Raw genomic sequence first — 19601 nt, forward strand, 5'->3', positions numbered from 1 at the left:
GATTTGCTAAGAATTTATAGTATCACTTCAACACATACATAAAGAAGGTTTTCCTTTCTCTTTACAATGTAACCCCCTCCCCCCCTTTGAAGGAGAATCACACTTCCAATCCCTGCTGAGCACTGACCCACTCACTGCAGGAATGGGAAATGTAGATTCTGTGATTGGGACAGGACAACCTGTTGGACCCTAAAGGGAATCACTTGTTGAAAATAATCAGTCCATACTAAAAGTATTGTTTTCTAAAACAAACAAACAAAAAAAAGAGTTTACTGAAAAAAAAAAATAATCCCAAAAGTCAGGATACAAAAATGGAAACAGTCCAGAATACACAATCAGGACAGGAAATAGTTTAAGTTCCACAGGCAACCAAAATACAGGCTTGATTCCTTATCCTTAAGTGCTGTTCAACACCACTAGGATTCTGGTGACTCCCAAAAAGGCCTTTATCTCATCAGCCCCAGAAGGAAATGTGCAAAATCTCCTTATCTCACTATTAATTACTCACTCACTAGTGGCAGGCTTGTATAAGGCAGTTCCCTTCCAAATTTCTGAGTTGGATTCCTCCTTTTCTCCATCTTTCACTAGTCTTACAGGAGATCACACTCTCCTGCAGATCCAAAAGCCCCAGAACAGAGCACATCCCCTTGACTGTTTTCAACCCAGCTTCAAAAAACTTCCTCTTAAAGCCCCACTGAATCACCATTTTTAGTGGTAGCCCTACTAATCCATCTTTTAGGGAATGGACCCTCCTGTCATTCCTAGATGACCACTGCTCCCTCTGAACCTCCCATCTCTAGATTGTCCCTAATCATAAGGCACAGTGAGCCTTGCTGGCTTAACAATAATAATTGGAAATATGTAGGTACTTATATAATCTAAGGTCACATTGTAACATAAGAGCTCTTATGGCAATTTCTCCCATCTAAGTATTATTATTTTTTTATTTAAAAACTTTTCTATACCGTCGTTTATTAATGCACCATTACAACGATTTACATTTAGGCACAAAATAGGTTTGATTGTTTAAGTTATCCATGCGGTGCCAATATTTTACGGTTACATTGTTCAATAATATACTCGAATTGAAAAGTGGGTTGGAGATGCTATTTATGATTGCCGGGATAATCGTATATGTGCATACTGTTTTTAAATTAATATTTAATTATGAGTAAAATAATAAAACAAACAACTCTGCTTTTATAGGTGACTTTCAGCTGAATGTATTTGTTGTTTCTTCAGCGACCTCACTATGGAATGCTTTTTTGAAGAGCCAAGTTTTTAAGCTTTTTTTGAAGAGTTTTAAATCTTTCATTAGTCTTAGCTCAAGTGGTAATGTGTTCCATAATAATGGTCCTGCCAATGATAGTGCTCTCTCTCTAACCTGGGTTAACTTTGCTGTTTTTACTGAGGGTATGGTTAGTAGTGCTTTATTGGCGGACCTGAGATTCCTTTGAGGGACATGTAATCGAAGTGCGGTGTTTAGCCAGTCGGCATTTTCGTTATTTATTAGTTTGCATAGTGTTTTGAATTGCACTCTTTGTTCTATTGGAAGCCAGTGTAAATACGCCAGTGTTTGGGTGATATGATCTCTTCTGCCTTTCCCAGTAAGTATTCTGGCAGCTGAGTTTTGTAGTATTTGCAGTGGTCTGATTGTGGTATATGGTAATCCAAGAAAAAGTGTGTTACAGTAGTCCGTGCTAGCAAATATATTAGTGCTTGTAGTACTTTACGAAAGTGTTCTTGAGTTAATAAGGGTTTTAGTCTTCTAAGGACTATTAGTTTGGCATAGCCTTCTCTTGCTTTTACCGATATGTGTTGCTTAAGGCTGAGTTCTGTGTCTATAATCACTCCTAGGTTTCTAGCCTTATCAGTTAGCTCCACTGATTTATTATTTTTAAGTTTAATGAGGTTTTGAATTCTTACAATGTTTTTTCGTTGAAGGTGTATGAATTCTGTTTTTTCTATGTTAATTACTAGTTCCATTTGGTTTAATAGTTGTTTTATTATGTCAAGGTACAACATTGCCAGATTCAGTGTTTTCTCAATTGATTCTTCAACTGGTAGAATTAGTTGAATGTCGTCAGCATATATGAAGTGTATGACACCTAGCCCTGCCAGAAAGTGGCAGAGGGGGGAGCAGGTAAATGTTAAATAGAGTCGCTGAGAGTGCTGATCCCGGGGACACCTGTTTTTAAGTCGATCTTGTCTGATATAGTGTTATTTATCTGTACCTGATAGGATCTATTTGTGAGATATGATGTGAACCATTCAATTGTTTTCATTTGTAATCCAATTTCTTCCAGTCTTTTTAATAGTATGTTATGGTTAACTGTGTCAAATGCTGCGGACAGATCTAGTAGTATCAAGATGTAGTGTTTTCCGCTGTCAAATCCACGTAGAATGTTATCAGTTAGAGAGATTAGTAATGTTTCGGTGCTATAGTGTTTTCTGAAGCCGTGTTGTGATGGGTAGAGTATGTTATTGTTGTCTAGATGTTCTGCTAGTTGCTTTTGTACTGCTTTTTCTATTAATTTCGCGAGCATAGGTAAGTTTGAAACCAGTCTATAGTTACTTAAGACATTTGGGTCACTGTTTCTTTTTTTCAGAATTGGTTTAATTATTGCGTTTTTCAGTGTGTCTGGCATTACTCCTTCATTGAGTGATAGATTAATTATTTTGGCTAGTGTGTAGGAGGTTATATCAGCTAGTTTTTTTTTATGTCTGTGGTGGGAATGGTGTCAATTTTATGTGGTGCAGGGTTCAGCTTTTTTATCATGGATTCTACTTCGGTTTGTGATACCTAGTCAAATATGGAGAATTGCGTCATCTCTTTTCTGCATTTTGATTTCCTGTTTAGTTAGGATCGGAATCTTAGCTCTAAGGTTTGTGATTTTGTCTGAGAAATAGTGTGCTAAGTCTTTGCATTTGTTTTCTTGTGGAGTTTGGGGTGTCTCTGCTTTGTCATTGGTCAGATTTTTAACTATGTTGAATAGTGTTCTTGGGTTATTTGAGAATTTTTCAATTTTTGAACTAAAGAATGTTATGTTAGTCGTTTGCACTGAAATTGTTTTCATTTTGTTTTTAATTTCATTTTCTAAAATTTAATTTGTTGTTTAATGTGTTTAATTTTGTTTTAAATAAAATGAAAAAAAAAAAAAGTGAAATGATCTCTGCCTCTGCCACCAACATTTTTAAAAGATGCCCCCTTTGGGCTTCCCACACACCTCCTTTCCCCAGCATCTTTGCCCCATCAAAATAGGGAAGGAGGGATCCCCCGTAACCAAAATGGCACTAACCAACCAGTCAAAGAAAATGAATATTTAAGTTTGGGGGATCAAGAAAGATCGCTCATTATAGCTGGTTCTACAATATGGAACAGCATGCCCTCTGATCTACGCCAGGAATCTTGCCACAAAAAATTTAAACAAAACCTAAAAACCTGGTTGTTCAAAAAAGCATACTATTAACTATCGGGGACCTATACTACCCACTTACATCGCCTTCACAACCTCCCCTTGTCTCCCCCACTCCCCCCACCTTGAATCGCTCCCTATTTGTTATTTAATTCACTATGTAAATAATTGTTCTTGTTGTTAATCTATTCTATAAGCTAATTGCGATTAGCTTATATTAGCCCTTAATTCCTGATTTCTCCCCAGACTCCTTTTCACTCTTATAACATCGATGTTTATTCTCCTAGTTAATGGTTATACTGTTTGCTTATTCTATCAGATAATTTGTTTTATTGTAAAGCACCTTGCTGAGTTATTGTTATCTGTAAACCGAGGTGATGTGCCACACGTTCCGCGGTATATAAAAAAAACTATAAATAAATAAATAAATAATAAATAAATAGTGTGTGCCCAAATTCTTCCAATGTACAAAACTTTGATCTATTCCAAAAATGTTGCAATTACACTTCCGACCGTCATACTGGGGACTTCAGGTAGATACCTTCCTTTGTCTTATCTATAATCATAGGTCTATGCACATCATTAATTCTTAGTGATTATGCATTTTTAAAAATTCTTCAGAACTTAACCTTATTGCTGGTAATACTTGTTAAATCCTGCACAACATTTAACCCAAAACACCCCAACAGGGGTCCGTATTTCAAAGAAGGATCTGCATCAAGGGGATATCTACATTTCTTTCATCATGCTGTGGTCCCAGATAGTTTTCCATTTCACTGCTTCTTCTAGTTTGGAGCAGGACGCTTACCTAGTGAAGCAGTGAAATGGAATGAAGTATCTGGGACCACAGCTGAGGAAGAACAGCAATGTCAGCGACTTCAAGGTAAAGTACAGACTTTACATTTTCTTGTGAAATGTTGGAGTGTTATCAAGAGAGTAACTGATATAAGAATTAGTACTCGAAATAGAGTACATTTTGTGTGTATAAGAAAAGAAAAAATAGAAAAATTGGGCGCAAAAATAAAAAAAAAAAAAAAACATTAAAATGGTATTAAAGAAGGTTGGTAGAAGCTTAAAGTGAGGTTATTACCGTTGCTTGATGTACCATTAAGTTCTAATAACAACCTCCTTTTCTGTTATTTAGGTTATATTTGTAGGGGTTAGACCATAGGCACGATATATTTTTTTGTAGGTTAAAAATAATAAAATAAGAAATTTCCAGTTTTGTTTCCAATGAAAGGACATCCCTACTTTGATTTCTGTTATGTCAGTTTTTCTCTCTGTTTGCTTGATATCAAATTTCTGAAAAAAAAAAAAAAAGGATTTAAATAATGAATGAATTGTATTTAATCTTAACAGCTCAGAACACATCAAATAATTAATTCTGAACAAAGCACCCCTGACAAATTGTCTAAATAATGTTGCTGTCCATCTGTCCAAAATGTGATTGCCAAAATATTATCACAGTATTACTAATATTTTTGCTACAAATGGATGTGTATAAAACCATTATTCACTATAAAATTGTCTGTACACATATATCATATGGAAACTGTAACTATTTACAATACTTTTACATGGGGGAATTTGGGCATGATATTAGGACTAACATTTCTTCTCTTGAGAAATGTACCATAGGGTCTTTAATGTCCACAGAGTAAACAGCACCTTAAGTTTAGAGGCCTATGCAATAACCTTTCCTTTAGTGTGTATGCTAAAAATATTATGTTATGCACATTAAAGTGGTCAAAGTAACATAACAAATGTCAGTAGATAAAGACCAAAATGGTCCATCCAGTCTGCCCAGCAGGTTGTTTAAATTGCTATTCCGTGCAGGTCACCCTAAGGATAAGGAGGCTATAAAGTAGTTGTTGGCAAAATCTCCCCCTCCCAACCTTATTTATTCATTGTTTATGTTTATTAGGTACTTGGTTAACAGTAAATCTTAAATAAATCCCAGTTTCATTAATATGTATGAGACAGAATTATAATACCATCCTAGTAAAGAGGATGTTGTGCTAATGTCAGTCAATTGGGAACATGACATGAAGACAAACAAACAAGCTCACTGGTGTGTAAATTGGATTTAACTTATAGTGTAAACAATGCTCTCTGAGATTGTTTCTGAACGGCCTCTCCTGGAATATTCTAATACTCCATTCCATACTTTATCTAAATAAAAGATCTTCCTGAAGTTGCCAGTATGAAGTGTTTATTTTGGTTAAATTACAACAAGGGATCTTTTCATCCTACCCATGGTCTGCATACAACAATCTTATAATAACAAAAATACATAACACCAACATTACATATGCTGGCTTGTGAGCCGGCTCACTCACCCCTTGCTACCCTGCTGGGGAACGCCACCCCTCCAAACAGCCAGGAAGAGCCACTCAGCCACACTGCCTGAGACACTGCCATAGTCACCACCAGGTTCCCTCTCTAGGCATGCGCGCATCAATACTTAAAGGCCTTCAGAGGGAACAGAGCGATCCGGAGCCTCTTGATGGCATCACACAGCCAAGTATTTAACTTTGGCCGTGCAATTCTGCAGTGTCTCAGCAACAGGTCGACTACCTCGGTGGTAGTGTTTGTTACTGCCTTGCGTCTTTGGTGTCTCCAGCCTTCCTTGCCTCGACTCCAGCCTTTCTTGTCTTCACCCTTGCCTTTCTTCAGCCTGCCCAGCCATGTTTTTGTCTTCCAGCCTTGTCTTCAGCCTGCCCAGCCTTCATCTTCCAGCCTTGTACGCCTCTCCTGCCTGTCTACCCTTGGATTGATCTTTGCTACTGACCATAGTCTGTGACCTTACTATCCTTGCTCTCCGCCTGCCTTGACCATAGCCCGACATCGGAGCCTCTCTTCAGCATTCACCCCAGAGTCTATCACCTAAGACTTGCCATCCCCAGAACCCAAAAGCTCAACCCAAGGGGAAAGAGGCTGGTAAAGGTGAAGCTCCAGCTCAGTCTCTGCACTGTCTGCTCCACCAGTTGGCAGTGAGGACCTATTGGGCTTTCCCAGTAGGTTGTGACATCCTCACTCTAACACAAGGGTCCACAATTCTAACAACCAATACATCTAACAACATTAATCATGAACAAAACTCCAAGTAGAAATCAAATACCCTTAAACCACCCTCTACCCCCTAAATTTCTCCAAGGGCAATAATTCGGAGCACAGGGACTAGCTTAGAGGCCCACCAAATGTAGATTGGATCTATCCTAGTTCCTCAACTCCTGTGCAGCTATACCTCCCAACTCACTGGCAGTGCCAGTAGTCCAACATCCTACCAACACAAAGAAATCATTTAGCTTATCTGCTATGGTCTTATCAACTTTGATAACTCCCTTAATCACTTGGTTATCCAGACAGCCAACTGCCTTACTCACTGGTCTCTTACTTTTGATATACTGGAATAAAATTTATTATTATTTCTCACTTCCCTGGCGAGTTTCTTCTCAAAATCCCTTCTGGCATGCCTTATCGATGCTTTACATCTATTCTGGCAACGTCTGGCTCCCTTCTATTTTCATCACTTGGATACCTTTTCCATTTTATAAGAATCATTCTTGGTACTAACAGTCTTGTTCACCTCACTATTTAGCCTTGGTGATAACTACTTGGGCCTTTGCCTCCTTTTTTGATGAGTGGCATGCATTTCAACTGGGCTTTCAATATGGTACTTTTAAAATGATTCCGTGCCTTATAAGCACCTTGAACTATTCTGTTGGATCCCTTTAGTTTCCTTCTACTAACTTCCTCAATCTTTCATAATCCCCCTTTTGAAATTCAGGCTTATCGATGAAGTTTTATCCTAGATTTTTATTATAATATGTATATCAAATTCAATCATGTTATGGTCAATGATGCTCAGCGGTTCTACCACTGTTACCCACTGGACAAGGTCCTGTATTTCAATGAGGACCAGATGTAGAGTAGCACCTTGTCTAGTGGGCTCTCGGACCAACTGCTCCAAGAAGCAATCTTTTATAGTACCTAGACATTTCACCCTTCTTGTGTGACCAGAGCAAAACATTCACCCAGTCAATGGGGTAATAAAGTCCCCCATTATTATTGTTGTATCCCTCCACTTTGCTGGTTTGCTTAATCTCAGCATATTCTCTCATCTATTTCCACCATCTGGTACTCAAGAAACACTGCTCTTAATAAGAGGGTCTCAGTACTGTGCTCAACTCGAAACCCACACTCTGGTAAGGATTCAAAATGCTATATTCTTCTTAAAAAAAAAAAAAAAAAATCAGTAAGCTATGTGAGAGTACAATTTTCGCTAATACTTTCCCAAACATGGAGAGATTAGAAATAGACAACTTGTGTCCATCAGAAAAAAGGTCAAACCAATTTCATTAATGCCACAAAATATTCATATAAATAAAGTTGCTATTACACAAAATTCTTGTTCATTAACAAAAAGGACCATCATAATAAGCACTACTGATATCAAAAACCTTTGTTGCTTTATTATTTAATCATCGGTTCACAATCACATTCTTATCAATTTTTAAATGCAAATAAAAAGTTTTTAACCAATTTTTTGAATCACTTACCTTATCAATAAAGTGCCCTAATGCAGATCCTTCATGACTTGAAAATGCTGTTATCCCATTAATATTCACCCGACACGTGAGTTTCGAATTGTGAACTCTGCGTCAGGGGTATCCGTGTTCTGATCGCTTCACGTTCTTTGCATCCGAGGATCAGAGAGCAAAGTAAGCCGTCAAGTTCAAATCCTGCTTACCAGCAACTTGTTCCCTTTTTGTGTCTAATATAGATGTTATAACCATTCAGCGACCCACCTCCCCCTCCCCCAAACTTCTTTGGAATCAGGAAATAGCTAGAATAGAATCCCTGACCACATTCCTGAGGAGGGACAGGTTCAACCACCTTCTCCTGAAGGAGTGACTCCACTTCCAGTTGCAGTTAGGTCGACTGAGAAAGGTCAGAGCCAAAGACTATTCAGTCGGAAGAGGGGTTACTATATTCCACATTTTTTAGGACCCATCAGTCTTTGGAGATATGGAGCCATTTCGGGTAAAAGGACTGAACTCTCTCCCCCCCCCCCTCCCCCTCCCAAGGGAGGAAGCGGGTCTCAGATTTGTCAAAAACTAGCCCTGAACTTGACTGGTTCTGCTGCTGAGCCTTTTGCTGAAGCCTTTCCTTCTGTTGAATTTGGGTGAGCAGCTGCTACTGCTGAAGATGAGCTCAAAGATGCTAAAAAGAGTGCAAGGAGCATGCAGGAAAAAGTAATGGCATCCGGCAGAGACCAACTGATCCACCACCATAGCTCATAGCGACTGTAAGATGGTTTGATGTTCTTTAATCAAAGCCACTATTTCTTAAACTTTGTTGCCAAATAAATTGTCCCCTGTGCAAAACGCAGCCACAAGAAAAATCACACATATCCTCCTGGAGGCCACTTGATTGCAGTCATATCAGTTATTGGGCTCCTATAGAAATAGCCAAAGTCCTGACCGCAGTATCAAAAGCTTTGTAAGCAGAACAGGTTAGGTGCTTTTCACCTTCTTCCATATCCTCCGCTGCTCAGCAAATGTCTGCCTGTTCTGCGTCTGTCAAACCTGTCAGAAGTTTTAACTTTTGCATGCATTCGGGCAGATATTACACCATGTAGAGCTGGTGAGTTGCAATTTGGGCACTCTAAATGGACCCCTGGAACAACTTTTTCTCCCAAATGTGTCCACTGCCTTTCAGTCCTTCCCGGGAGGTGTGATGAAGCAAACACAAGGGCACTTACCCCACTACTACAGAGTGATGGAAAAGCTGGATGATCACAAAATCTGGGGAGGCTTCAACCCAGTACTTTGAATCCAACTTATGGGCCACTGGCAGGAATGATACTGATGTCTGCTACATCCTCATCTGGAGATGCTGCAGAAGCTTATGAAATCGGGATAGCCGCAGAATTAACTGGAGGTTGAAGGAACTGAAGAAGCCCGAAAACATCTGTTCTCGGGTCATTTCCCTTCCTGACACTGCTGGGCAGCATCTTTGCCAACTTAGCCAAGAACCTGAAGAAGCCGAGATCCTCCCGAGGAGAAGTATGCTGAGGCAAGCCAAGAAGGGTTTCCAAAGGAATCCCCATAGAAACTTCCTCCTGACCATGGGGCAACAAGGATGAAGATGACTGAGGAGACCTGAATTGGCCCCAAATGTTGGGAAACGTTTTCCACCTTGGACAGAAGAGAGTCTCCAATTTTCCTGTCTGGAATCCAGGGCTTAAACAGGCAAAAACAATTCTTCACTAGCTCCGACAGCTAGCTGAAGGAGTTACATCCTCTTCAGAAACCCAGATTGGCTCATCAAAGAATCAAAATGAGAGTATTTATTTGATTCTGCATAGCTTATACGATGTTGTGTATGAAGCCTTTAATCACTGGCAAAGTTTAAATTGGCAAATATGACTTTTTCCAAATAAAATATCCCTGGGTAGATGCCCAATACTTTTCTATTGAGCTCTTAGCTAAATTTAAAGAGCGGGGAGAAAGAAAGAAAAAAAATAGGCAAAAAGCTGCTAAATTACAAGTGTTTTGCATGTTTGCCAAATTTAAGGCCTGTTAAAAGCTCGCTTGATTTCTAATATTCTGCCAAAAAAAAGTACAAACTAGCAAAACTTTCTTGTACAATTGTGAAATAGTGCAACTTCTGCCCAAAGTGTAAATTTGGTGCTAGGCAAAATCTGACACTAACTAAAAGATGCAGAAACAGCACAGTCTGATAAACTGAGTCTGCAAAAGCTTATCATAACATATTCCGCTTTTAGATTTTAAGAAACATGCATGATAGATATAACAATTCTCACCTTTCTTCTTGTCATTCTCAATTCGGATGAAATGTCTGTTGGTTCACCAATTTCAGTATCTTAAAATAAAATTGAACACAAATGTGAAAATTGTAGTGCAAAAAAAGGATCTCATTTTCATGTGAAAATATTAAGTCAATCTGCTACTGTATATCATGTTTTACCTTTTTCCTGCTTTTTATTCCACCATTTTTGCTCCCTATCCTGTTAAGGCAGCATACCCAGATAGTTCTAACAACCCATGCTGGCTCATTGGCTAGCGTTCAGAGTTACTTGTTGGCTAGCAGCAAGGCCTGATTTAAGATTTTGGCACCCATAGGCAGAGTGGCATGGCAGCACTCCTTTGAAGCTCTGCTAATACATGGTCCTAAAGCAAGCACAAGCAGGCTCCTCTTTGGCCTAGATATTTGGCACACTAGATAGTTGTCTATGTTGCCTTTGCCTAAATCTGGGCCTGGCTAGCAGCAGCCACCGAAGTACCAGCAACTGTCCTTCTGGTCTTCAAGCACTACCTCCACAGCATGCCCAGGGCCAAAGAGCCCTGACAGACAGGAAAGAGAAACCCAGATCCTCCACACTGCAGCACATTATAAAGGGGTATGGAACGGCTGCCCTATGAGGAAAGGCTAAAGAAGTTAGGGCTGTTCAGTTTGGAGAAGAGATGACTGAGGAGGGATTTGATAGAAGTCTACAAAATCATGAAAGGACTTGAACAAGTTAATGTAATGTAAATCGGTTATTTACTCTCTCAGATAATAGAAGGACCAGGGGGCCCTCCATGAAGTTAGCAAGTAGCTCATTTATAACAAATCGAAGAAAATTCCTTTTCACTCAGCGCATAGTTAAGCTCTGGAATTCATTGCCAGAGGATGTGGTTACAGCAGTTAGTGTAACTGGATTTAAAAAATGTTTGGATAAGTTCCTAGAGATTAAATCCATAAACTGCTATGATGGTAATTAATATGCAATAGTAGCTTGTGATTCATCTAATGTTTGGGTACTTGCCAGGTTCTTATGGCCTGGATTGGCCATTGTTGGAAACAGGATACTGGGCTTGTTGGACCCTTGGTCTGACCCAGTATGGTATATCTTATGTTCTTAGCCACAAGGCCAGCCCCTAATACTGTAGTCTTAGAAAATTGCCCATAAGTATAATGAAGCAAAGCAAGATCTTAGTTCAGATGAGTTCAACAATTTCAACATATCTTTGGTACATTTTTGTACCATTACGTACAGGATCAGCAAGGAGCAATTCCATTTTATAAGATAGCCATATAGGCCTAATAGGGATAGATTCATATCTTAGACTCATGTAATTTTACCCACCCTATGTAACCATCCTTTTCTTGCCCCTTCAAGCATAAAAGTGTCATTTAGTCTCCCTTTGACCTTACCTACTCTCTGCAACTATTTGTCAATTTTCACTGTTATCCAACTCATGTAATTTTATAACCTGCTCACTGTAACCTAACCCATGGTTCCTCTGTGAACCAATCCTGTACCATATCTCAATTTCCCTGCTAATATTCTATTGGTATTGTAAACTCAATAAAAATAATTTACATAAGATTGGCTATTCGCATGCACATGCGCACACGAGTGCCGATGCACGCAAAAGGGAGGAAATTTTGTTAAAAAATACGAAGTGGCGCAATCGGGCCTTTCCCCATTTCAGTCCCAGTCCAATAAAGGAAAAAAAAAAAAAAAGGATAGTTAGGTGGGTTTTAGGAGTCAGGAAGGAGAAGGGAAGAGGCAGGCAGAGTAGGTAGAGGTTTTAGTAAGTTCCCTCCCAGTCCACTCCTATGAAGAAAGGCTAAAGAGGTTAGAACTCTTCAGCTTAGAGAAGAGACAGCTGAAGGGAGATAATGATAGAGGTCTATAAAATAATGAGTGGCATAGAACGAGTAAACGTTAATCAGTTGTTTACTCTTTTGAAAAGTATAAAGACCACGGGACACACAATAAAGTTACTAGGTAACACATTTAAAACTAATAAGAGAGTGGACTGGAGGGAAACAAGATGGCAGCATGATATGGACGCCAATTCTCTGACCTCCGTTTGTTTTCTAAATTATACCGCTTAATTGCGTTATTTCCTACAAAGATGCTCTCTAAATGGAAGGGGAGAGTGAGGGTTTTCCCCTCAGAGGCTCAACTCACCCCGATTCAGCGATCCATCTTAGAATTTGCGTCTGCTCTTCCTGCTTCAGAGCCCTGTTGCAGCGGTCGGCAAGGGAGATTTCCCTCAGCCCCCTTGATGAGTGTTAGCCGCCAGCTGAGCGTGTCTCTTTCCATCTGGGTACTGCGGGGACGCTGCCTGTTGAGGCTGTTGGTGAACCCGCGTCGGAGGGAGTCCATGAGTTGGAATTGGGATGATTTTTGGATCAAGCAGTGACCATTAAGGCTTCAGCCACTATTGAAGATCTGGGAGGTGAGCTTTGTTCCTTGACTTCTGATGCTGGCGCTGCTTTCATCACAGTTACCAAGCCAGAGGTCGTCACCCTGGATTCACTGTGGGAAATTATTCATACTTTGGGAATGGCCTTCATAGAGAATTCCACTAAAATTAATCTTCTCTCTTCAAGGTTAGATTCTTTAAAAACCAGCAAATTTCCAAATTATTTTCCTCTAAAATCAGTGTTCTGGAAGATAAGTTGGATGCTGTTCAAACAGTTAACTCAGCTTTAATAAAAGACAGAAATAATGTCAATCTTCAGCTTGAGTATGCTGAAAACTTCCAGAGGAAGTTTCTTAAAGTTTCCTAAGGTAGTGAACGAATTGCCCAATATGACTTTAAGAAGAACCTTAATATTCCCTCTGAGAGTATACCAGCTTTGAAAAGGGTATATTTTTTTGCAGGTGAGGCAAAATCCCAGTCAAATTATTATACAGGATTTAAATTTGACTGAGTTGTTGAAATCTTCTGCTCTGTAAATTTCTGAATGGGTGACCTTACTGGTTTCTTTCTTCTCAGCCCACCACCACCTTAGCTATATTAAGAAGATTTACTTTCAAAATTTAAGTATCTCTTTTATGAGTCAAATGGTCAGAATTTTTCCGGATTTAGCAAGAGTGACTCAAGAAAGAAGAAAGGGGTTTTTGGCTATGTGCCAAGAGGTTATTTCTCTTAGGGCATCCTTTCTCCTTTGATACCTATGCAAATGTTTATTCAAATTTAAAAATGAATCATATCTGATTTTTCTTCAAGAACTGAAATCATTTGTGGAATCAAAAAAGTGCTTTTGTCAACCAACAGTTAGTCATGGACCAAATGCCTATATATATTGCAGAAATGTACATGCTATTTATAGCTAATCTCCGTTATTTTTCTTTGTCCTCCAGTTTCTTTTCATCTTTGGTAGTCTAGTGCAGCGATTCTCAATCAGTGTGTTGCCAAGAACCCACAGGTGAGTCACGTCCTACTGGATTCCCACATCTCTTTCCTCCTCTTCCTTCACCGAGCAAGATGCAGACGATGTTCCACTGCTGCCACTGCCGTCCGGGCTATCAGCATGTTCAAGCCCGGATGTGAACAGCAGCAGTGTTAGTGGAGGCTGGCAACTGCGGCTGGGCCTTTTCTTCTTCCCGCACCTGCCCCCGTGATCCAGAAAAGGAAGTGATGTGCAGTGGGGTGTGCGGGAAGAAGAAAGAGCCATGCTGTATGGAAAAGTAGCGGTAGCAGCATCAGCCCCGAGCAGTAGCGTGGGCCCGGAGCAAAATCCGAAGCAGCCGGCAAAGGAGACAGCATCATTAGCCTCCTGCGGCCGATGGAATTCTTCTTTCATGGCCTGCAGGGGCTGGAGGGCGAGGCTGCTGCAGCTACCATTTGTGCTCCGGGGCAGGGAGTGAGATATAGAGACAGCCAGCCAGCCTGCCTGTGTGAGAGAATGTGCGCGCGATTGAGAGTGTGTATAACTGATTGACAGCCTGCATGTGAGAGCATGTATTTGATTGAGAGTATGTGTGTTAGTGAGAAAAACTGGTCAGAGAAGTGACGTGTGTATATGTGAGAGACAATGAAAGTGACTGGTCAGGGAGATGACTGGAGTGTGTGTGTGTGTGAGAGAGAAAGAGGAAGCATGGAAATGAGAAACCTGTGTATGTGAGAGAGCATGGGAGTACGAAGCCTGGTATGTGGGGGTGCTTGTGAAAGAGAACATGGGAGTGGGAAGCCTGTGTGTATGCATGAGAGAGAGACTGATCGGTGAGGTGACTGGTGCGTGTGTGTGTGTGTGTGAGAGAGAGAGAGAGAAACTGATTATGGGAATGAGAAGCCTGTGCATGTGGAGAGCAAGCATGAGTGTGAGAAACCTGGGTGTGTGTGAGACACAGCATGGGAGTGAGAAGCCTGTGTGTGCGCGCATGAGAGAGACTGGTCGGGAGATAATTGGTGTGAGAGAGCCAGAAACTGGTCATGGGGATGTAACTGGTATGCATGTGTGTGAGAGACACAGAGACTGGCTGTGGGCCCTAAGGAAAAGGACCATGAGTACAGAGCTTCAGCCACTATTGCTGCTTCTGGTGTGTGCCACGGCCTGCATGGAAGGGGAGTAGGAGAGCTGCTGGAGGGGGGTAAGTAAAGGTGTTTTTTTAAGTTTATTTTTCTTGATTGACTTCCATTTTAATTATGGAATGAGTCTGTTTTGAAATATTTTAATGCTGTTTGGAAACTTTTTAATAATTTTTATATTGTTAGATGTTATTCTGTTCATAGGTGTTTTGAAATATTTATTCTGTTTATTAGTATAGTTTTACAATTATTTCTGTTGGGGATCTATAGCTACTCGGCTAATTCTGTTTTCCTAATAGGAGGTGTATTGGTGTTTAGGGCCTGATTTAATATTTGTAATGTTGCCTTTTCATAGATAGGGTTGCTCCTGTTTGAGTGCATTCCATAATACAGGTGTAACTGTGTGCGGATTAGTTTATGTGCATTACTGCAGATCCTGGGAGTATGTTCACAATCTTGCCCCAATCGATTTAACTCACCAAGTTCACCCTAATAATCCCACTAGACCAATGAGAAGAGCTTATCAAGGCACTCTCTTCGTCCCTCAAGCAAAAACATCACTAAAGATCAGAGCCTTCTCTACCTCAGGACCCACTCAATGGAACAATCTCCCACCGGACCTTAGACAAGATCCTTGCCCAATATCCTTTAAGAAAAAATTAAAAACATGGTTATTCAACCTTGCATTTCCAGACTCTGCATTTTAACTAAGCACATTTTTCTCTATGAATGCTTTAGGACATTTATGACTATGCATTGTAAATATTTTTTAAATATTTTTTTCTCTGTTCAGTTAAATTTAAATTTTAACTGTATTTGCCCTATTACTATGTATGTTCTGAGTTCTATGTATCGCCGTTCAGGCAATTTTCTGTTCCTTTGTAAACCGGTTTGATTTGTATTTAATGCAGGAAGATCGGTATATAAAAACCAAAAATAAATAAATAAATGTTAGGTCGGTTCTGTGTGTGCGACCAAGGTGAGGTATTTTACTAGCATGTAAGCGTTTGTATCGGTCTTATTTGTTGTGTTTTCTCAAGAGGACATGCATTGGTGGTAAACTGCTGTCTTTTCATAAGTAGGGCTATTGAGCCTGGTAGTAGGAGGAGTTTGTGTTGCTGTTACTGAGATGACACCAGAACATATTTTTTGTAGGGTGAATTGTACGGTGAATGTCATAATTCTGCTTTACATTCATTATTGTGGGTCAGGGGGGTTCCTGTGGATGCAAACTGTACTTTTACATTTATCCTCATGATGGTCATGTGTTCAGTGTGTCACGCATGTGAGAACCATCTGTCAGGTGTGTCCTGACAGAAAAAAGTTTGAGAACCACTGTCTAGTGTGATGATTATTGACAGGATTTGTATAATGTTCTTAGTATATTTTCTGTGTAAAAGCTTGTTTTGACTTATGTATTAAAAAAATGATAAATAAAAAAAAAAAAAAAAAACTAAGAGAAAATGTTTGTTTACTCAATGCATAATTAAGCTCTGGAATTCGTTGCCAGAGGATGTGGTGAAAGCTATTAGTGTAGCTGTGTTTAAAAAAGATTTGGACAAGTTCCTGGAGGAAAAGTCCATTAACCATTAAGGTAGAATTGCAGAAATCCACTGCTTATTCTTGGGATAAGCAGATTGAAATCCATCTACCCCTTGGAATACTGCAAGGTACTTGTGACCTGGCTTGGACACTTGTGGAAACAGGATACTGGGCTTGATGGATCTTTAGTCTGACCCAGTATGTCAAGTCTTATATTCCTATATTCTTAAGGATGTTCAGTTTTTCCTTGGAATTTCAATGTTATAACAAATAAAAATGAGTGCTACTTTTCCACTAATCTTTCTCCTGTGTGTTATAAAAAAAAGTTGTCATTTTTTCCATTGATTTTTTTTTTTTGTTATAACATTGAAATTCCCAGGAAAAATAAAAACTGAAAACGAAGCTCCCTATGCATTCTGTATATATCTGTTTAACCTCATGCATTTAAAATTAGACAAACTGATCTTAACTTGATTTTAGCCATTTTTATGTATTTGGTTTAAGAATCATGTTCATTTTCATATTTGATTGCCCTGAAAACTATAGTTGTTTGAGGACTACGAGGACCAGGGTTGATAAACACTAGTAACAAACTAAATTGACAGCAGACGATGACCTACATGGTCCATCCAGTCTACACAACAACTTGCTTAGGATAGTAACTGCCACACTGTTCAGGTTACTCCCATGCCTTCAGTTAAGAGCAGTATCTATTGCTCCCGGCAGGTTACTCCTATAAATAAATATTACACCTACAGTAAACCATTACTCCAGTTCGTCATCCTGTAGTCCACTAGGGACCCTCTGTGTTTATCCCACATCTTTTTGAGTTCCATTATCATTCCTGTCTTCCATGCATCCACTACCCTTTCCATGAAGAAAGACTTCCTGACATTGCTCCTGAACCTACCCCCTTAGAGTTTCATATCATGACCCCTAGTTCTACAACTTCCTCTCTATAGGAAAAGGTTTTGTGTACCATTAATTCCTTTCAGGTATTTGAAAGTCTGAATCATTCAGGGTGACTACCTTTCTTGCCCGCCCCTTGTGACAGCCCTGGCTGGAATTATTGCTCTCCCTATAAAAGAGTGTTGAAAATTACATCAATTTGCATTGTTACAAGTATCCAAAGGAGAAATGCATATTAAAAGCTATGAGTATTAAATACAATTTTTTTTTTTTTTTTTTTAACTCCCCATGGGGCTACAAGCTGATTTTTGCAGGGAAACCCTCCACAGAGCATGTAGGCGCACAAGTATGCAGGAGGATGCAGGCATGAGGAAACATGCCCTACCCCCAAGCACTGCCCCTTTTTTTGTGGGGGAGGGGGGAAATATTAAAAGGGTAATTTTATGCAGGCATCAGTCTAAGATGGTCAAATAAATAAGTACCAAAAACACAGAGCCTGCAGAAGGAAGGCAAAAACCACATAAAACTACCTGTTACGCACCCCGTCCGTGCCAGGCCGACGCACGGGCCTGCTCACCTCTCTGGTTCTACGGCAGGTCCCGGGTTGGCCTCCCTAGCGGCAGCTGCAAACTCTTCCAGGCCTCGGCTTCCCACGGCGGTGGTCGCTGGGCCTTCCACTGTGCACCAGGCCTCTCGCTGGAGCTCAGAGTCCTCGGTGGCATTGCCCACGCCCCTAGGCGCAGGCACGCACAGACCGCCCAGCCTCTTTTAGGGCCAGGGGCGGGTCCTAGCTCCTCGGCGCACCCTGATTGATTCCCTAATATAAGGAAGTCCCTGCCTTGGCAATCGGGTTAGAGTCCTGCTAGATTGTCGCTGTGTCTGAACCTTGTTCCAGTCTTGTTCCAAGTCTCATTCCAGGATCCTTCTGTTCCAGTCTTGTTCCTGCATCCTAGTTCTCCAGCATCATCCTGTTCCTGTTCGTCTGTCCGCCTCCCCACGTAGTACCTCTGGACTATCTCACAGGTACTGACCTCGGCTTACTCCTTGACCTGTCTGCCTGCTGCCTGCCTTCTGACCTCAGCCTGTTGCCTGTGACCTTGTCTGACCTCCGGAACCTGACCCCTGCTTCGTTGACCACTCCTCGGACTGACTCCCGGATTCTGACCTCTGCCTGCTTGACCATGTCTCCAGATTCTGACTCTGTTCCTAGCCTTGTCGTCACCTATGCTGTTCTGGTCCTCCCTGCTCCATCTGACCTCCAGTCTCAAACCTGACCGCGCTCCTCTCCTGTCTGTGGGCACGCCAGACTTCCATCTCTCCAGGAGACCCTGCAAGGCCCACCTAGGTCCAAGCGGCCCAGGTCCCTATGGGCTCCTCCCGGGGGGACCTCGGCCTTCCAGTGGTGAAGCTCATCCTAGCCTCAGTTTCCTCCAGTGCTCCGCCCCCTGGGGGCACGTACTTCCTGGTCCCTACCAGGGAGCCGTTCTCCACTGCTTCAGGACTACGGTCCACCCCCAAGCGCAACAGGTTGCCAAGGCCATGGACTCGGCAGAGTATCCCGCCTCCAGGGCCCTACCGGGTTTGGCCGCCACAGTCAAACAACATCACCAAGCTTTGGAATCAATGGCTTCTTCGGTGGAAGAACTTTGTTCCCAGCTACAAGATACAGCATTGGCCAACCCTGTGGGCCTCTCAGCCTCCATGCTTCCCAAAGCATCGTTGGCACTTCCTGCACCTCCTTGATACAATGGGGAGCCATGCTCCTGTCGTGGCTTCCTTAATCAGTGCTTCATGCAATTTGCACTGCAACCCTCGCTGTTCCTGAAGGAAATCACCAAGGTGACCTTCATCCTGTCTCGCCTGGAAGGGAAGGTTGTTGCTTGGGCCTCTCTCTTATGGGAACGCTCTGATACCATACTTTCCAAGTTATCTGAATTCATCGCTCTCTTCAAGCAGACCTTCGGAGACCCAGGCCACCAGGCTGTTGCCAGCCATAACCTACTCCACCTTCGTCAAGGGTCACAGACCCTCTCCGAGTATACGGTGGAATTTAGGACTCTGGCCACTGAGCTTGGGTGGCAAGAAGATTGTCTGCAAGCCATTTTCCTAGGTGGACTCTCCTGCGCTCTCAAAGATGAGCTCTCCGTCCATGAGACTCCCACATCTCTAGAGGACCTGATTTTCCTTGCCAGGAAGATTGATCATTACTTCCGGCAAAAACGCCTAGAAGTAAAGGCTCCCCGTTCTCCTACATCACGTCCCACGTGTGTTCCCAGTCCTTCAGCAAAGACTTCAGCACTGCCACCTTCTTCCGTGGTGGAACCTATGGAGGTGAACCGTGGGCAATTGTCTCCGACCGAACATCGCCATCAGCGGAAGGAGGGTCTTTGCC

The 19601-nt window shown here is 41.3% G+C and overlaps 1 protein-coding gene across 1 annotated transcript in view; it reads right to left on the reverse strand.

Annotated features, from left to right (window-relative positions):
- FAM227B (family with sequence similarity 227 member B) overlaps positions 1 to 19601 on the reverse strand; it is a 338878-nt gene that overhangs the window by 304373 nt on the left and 14904 nt on the right. The window contains exons 4-5 of the mRNA XM_029574531.1: positions 10249 to 10307; positions 4668 to 4718 (exon numbers count right to left, since the gene is read on the reverse strand). Coding sequence (XP_029430391.1) covers positions 4668 to 4718; positions 10249 to 10307 — 110 coding nt within the window. The remainder of the gene's footprint in view (positions 1 to 4667; positions 4719 to 10248; positions 10308 to 19601) is intronic.

This window comes from Rhinatrema bivittatum, chromosome 13 (genome assembly GCF_901001135.1).
Source record: "Rhinatrema bivittatum chromosome 13, aRhiBiv1.1, whole genome shotgun sequence".
Classification (NCBI taxonomy): domain Eukaryota; kingdom Metazoa; phylum Chordata; class Amphibia; order Gymnophiona; family Rhinatrematidae; genus Rhinatrema; species Rhinatrema bivittatum.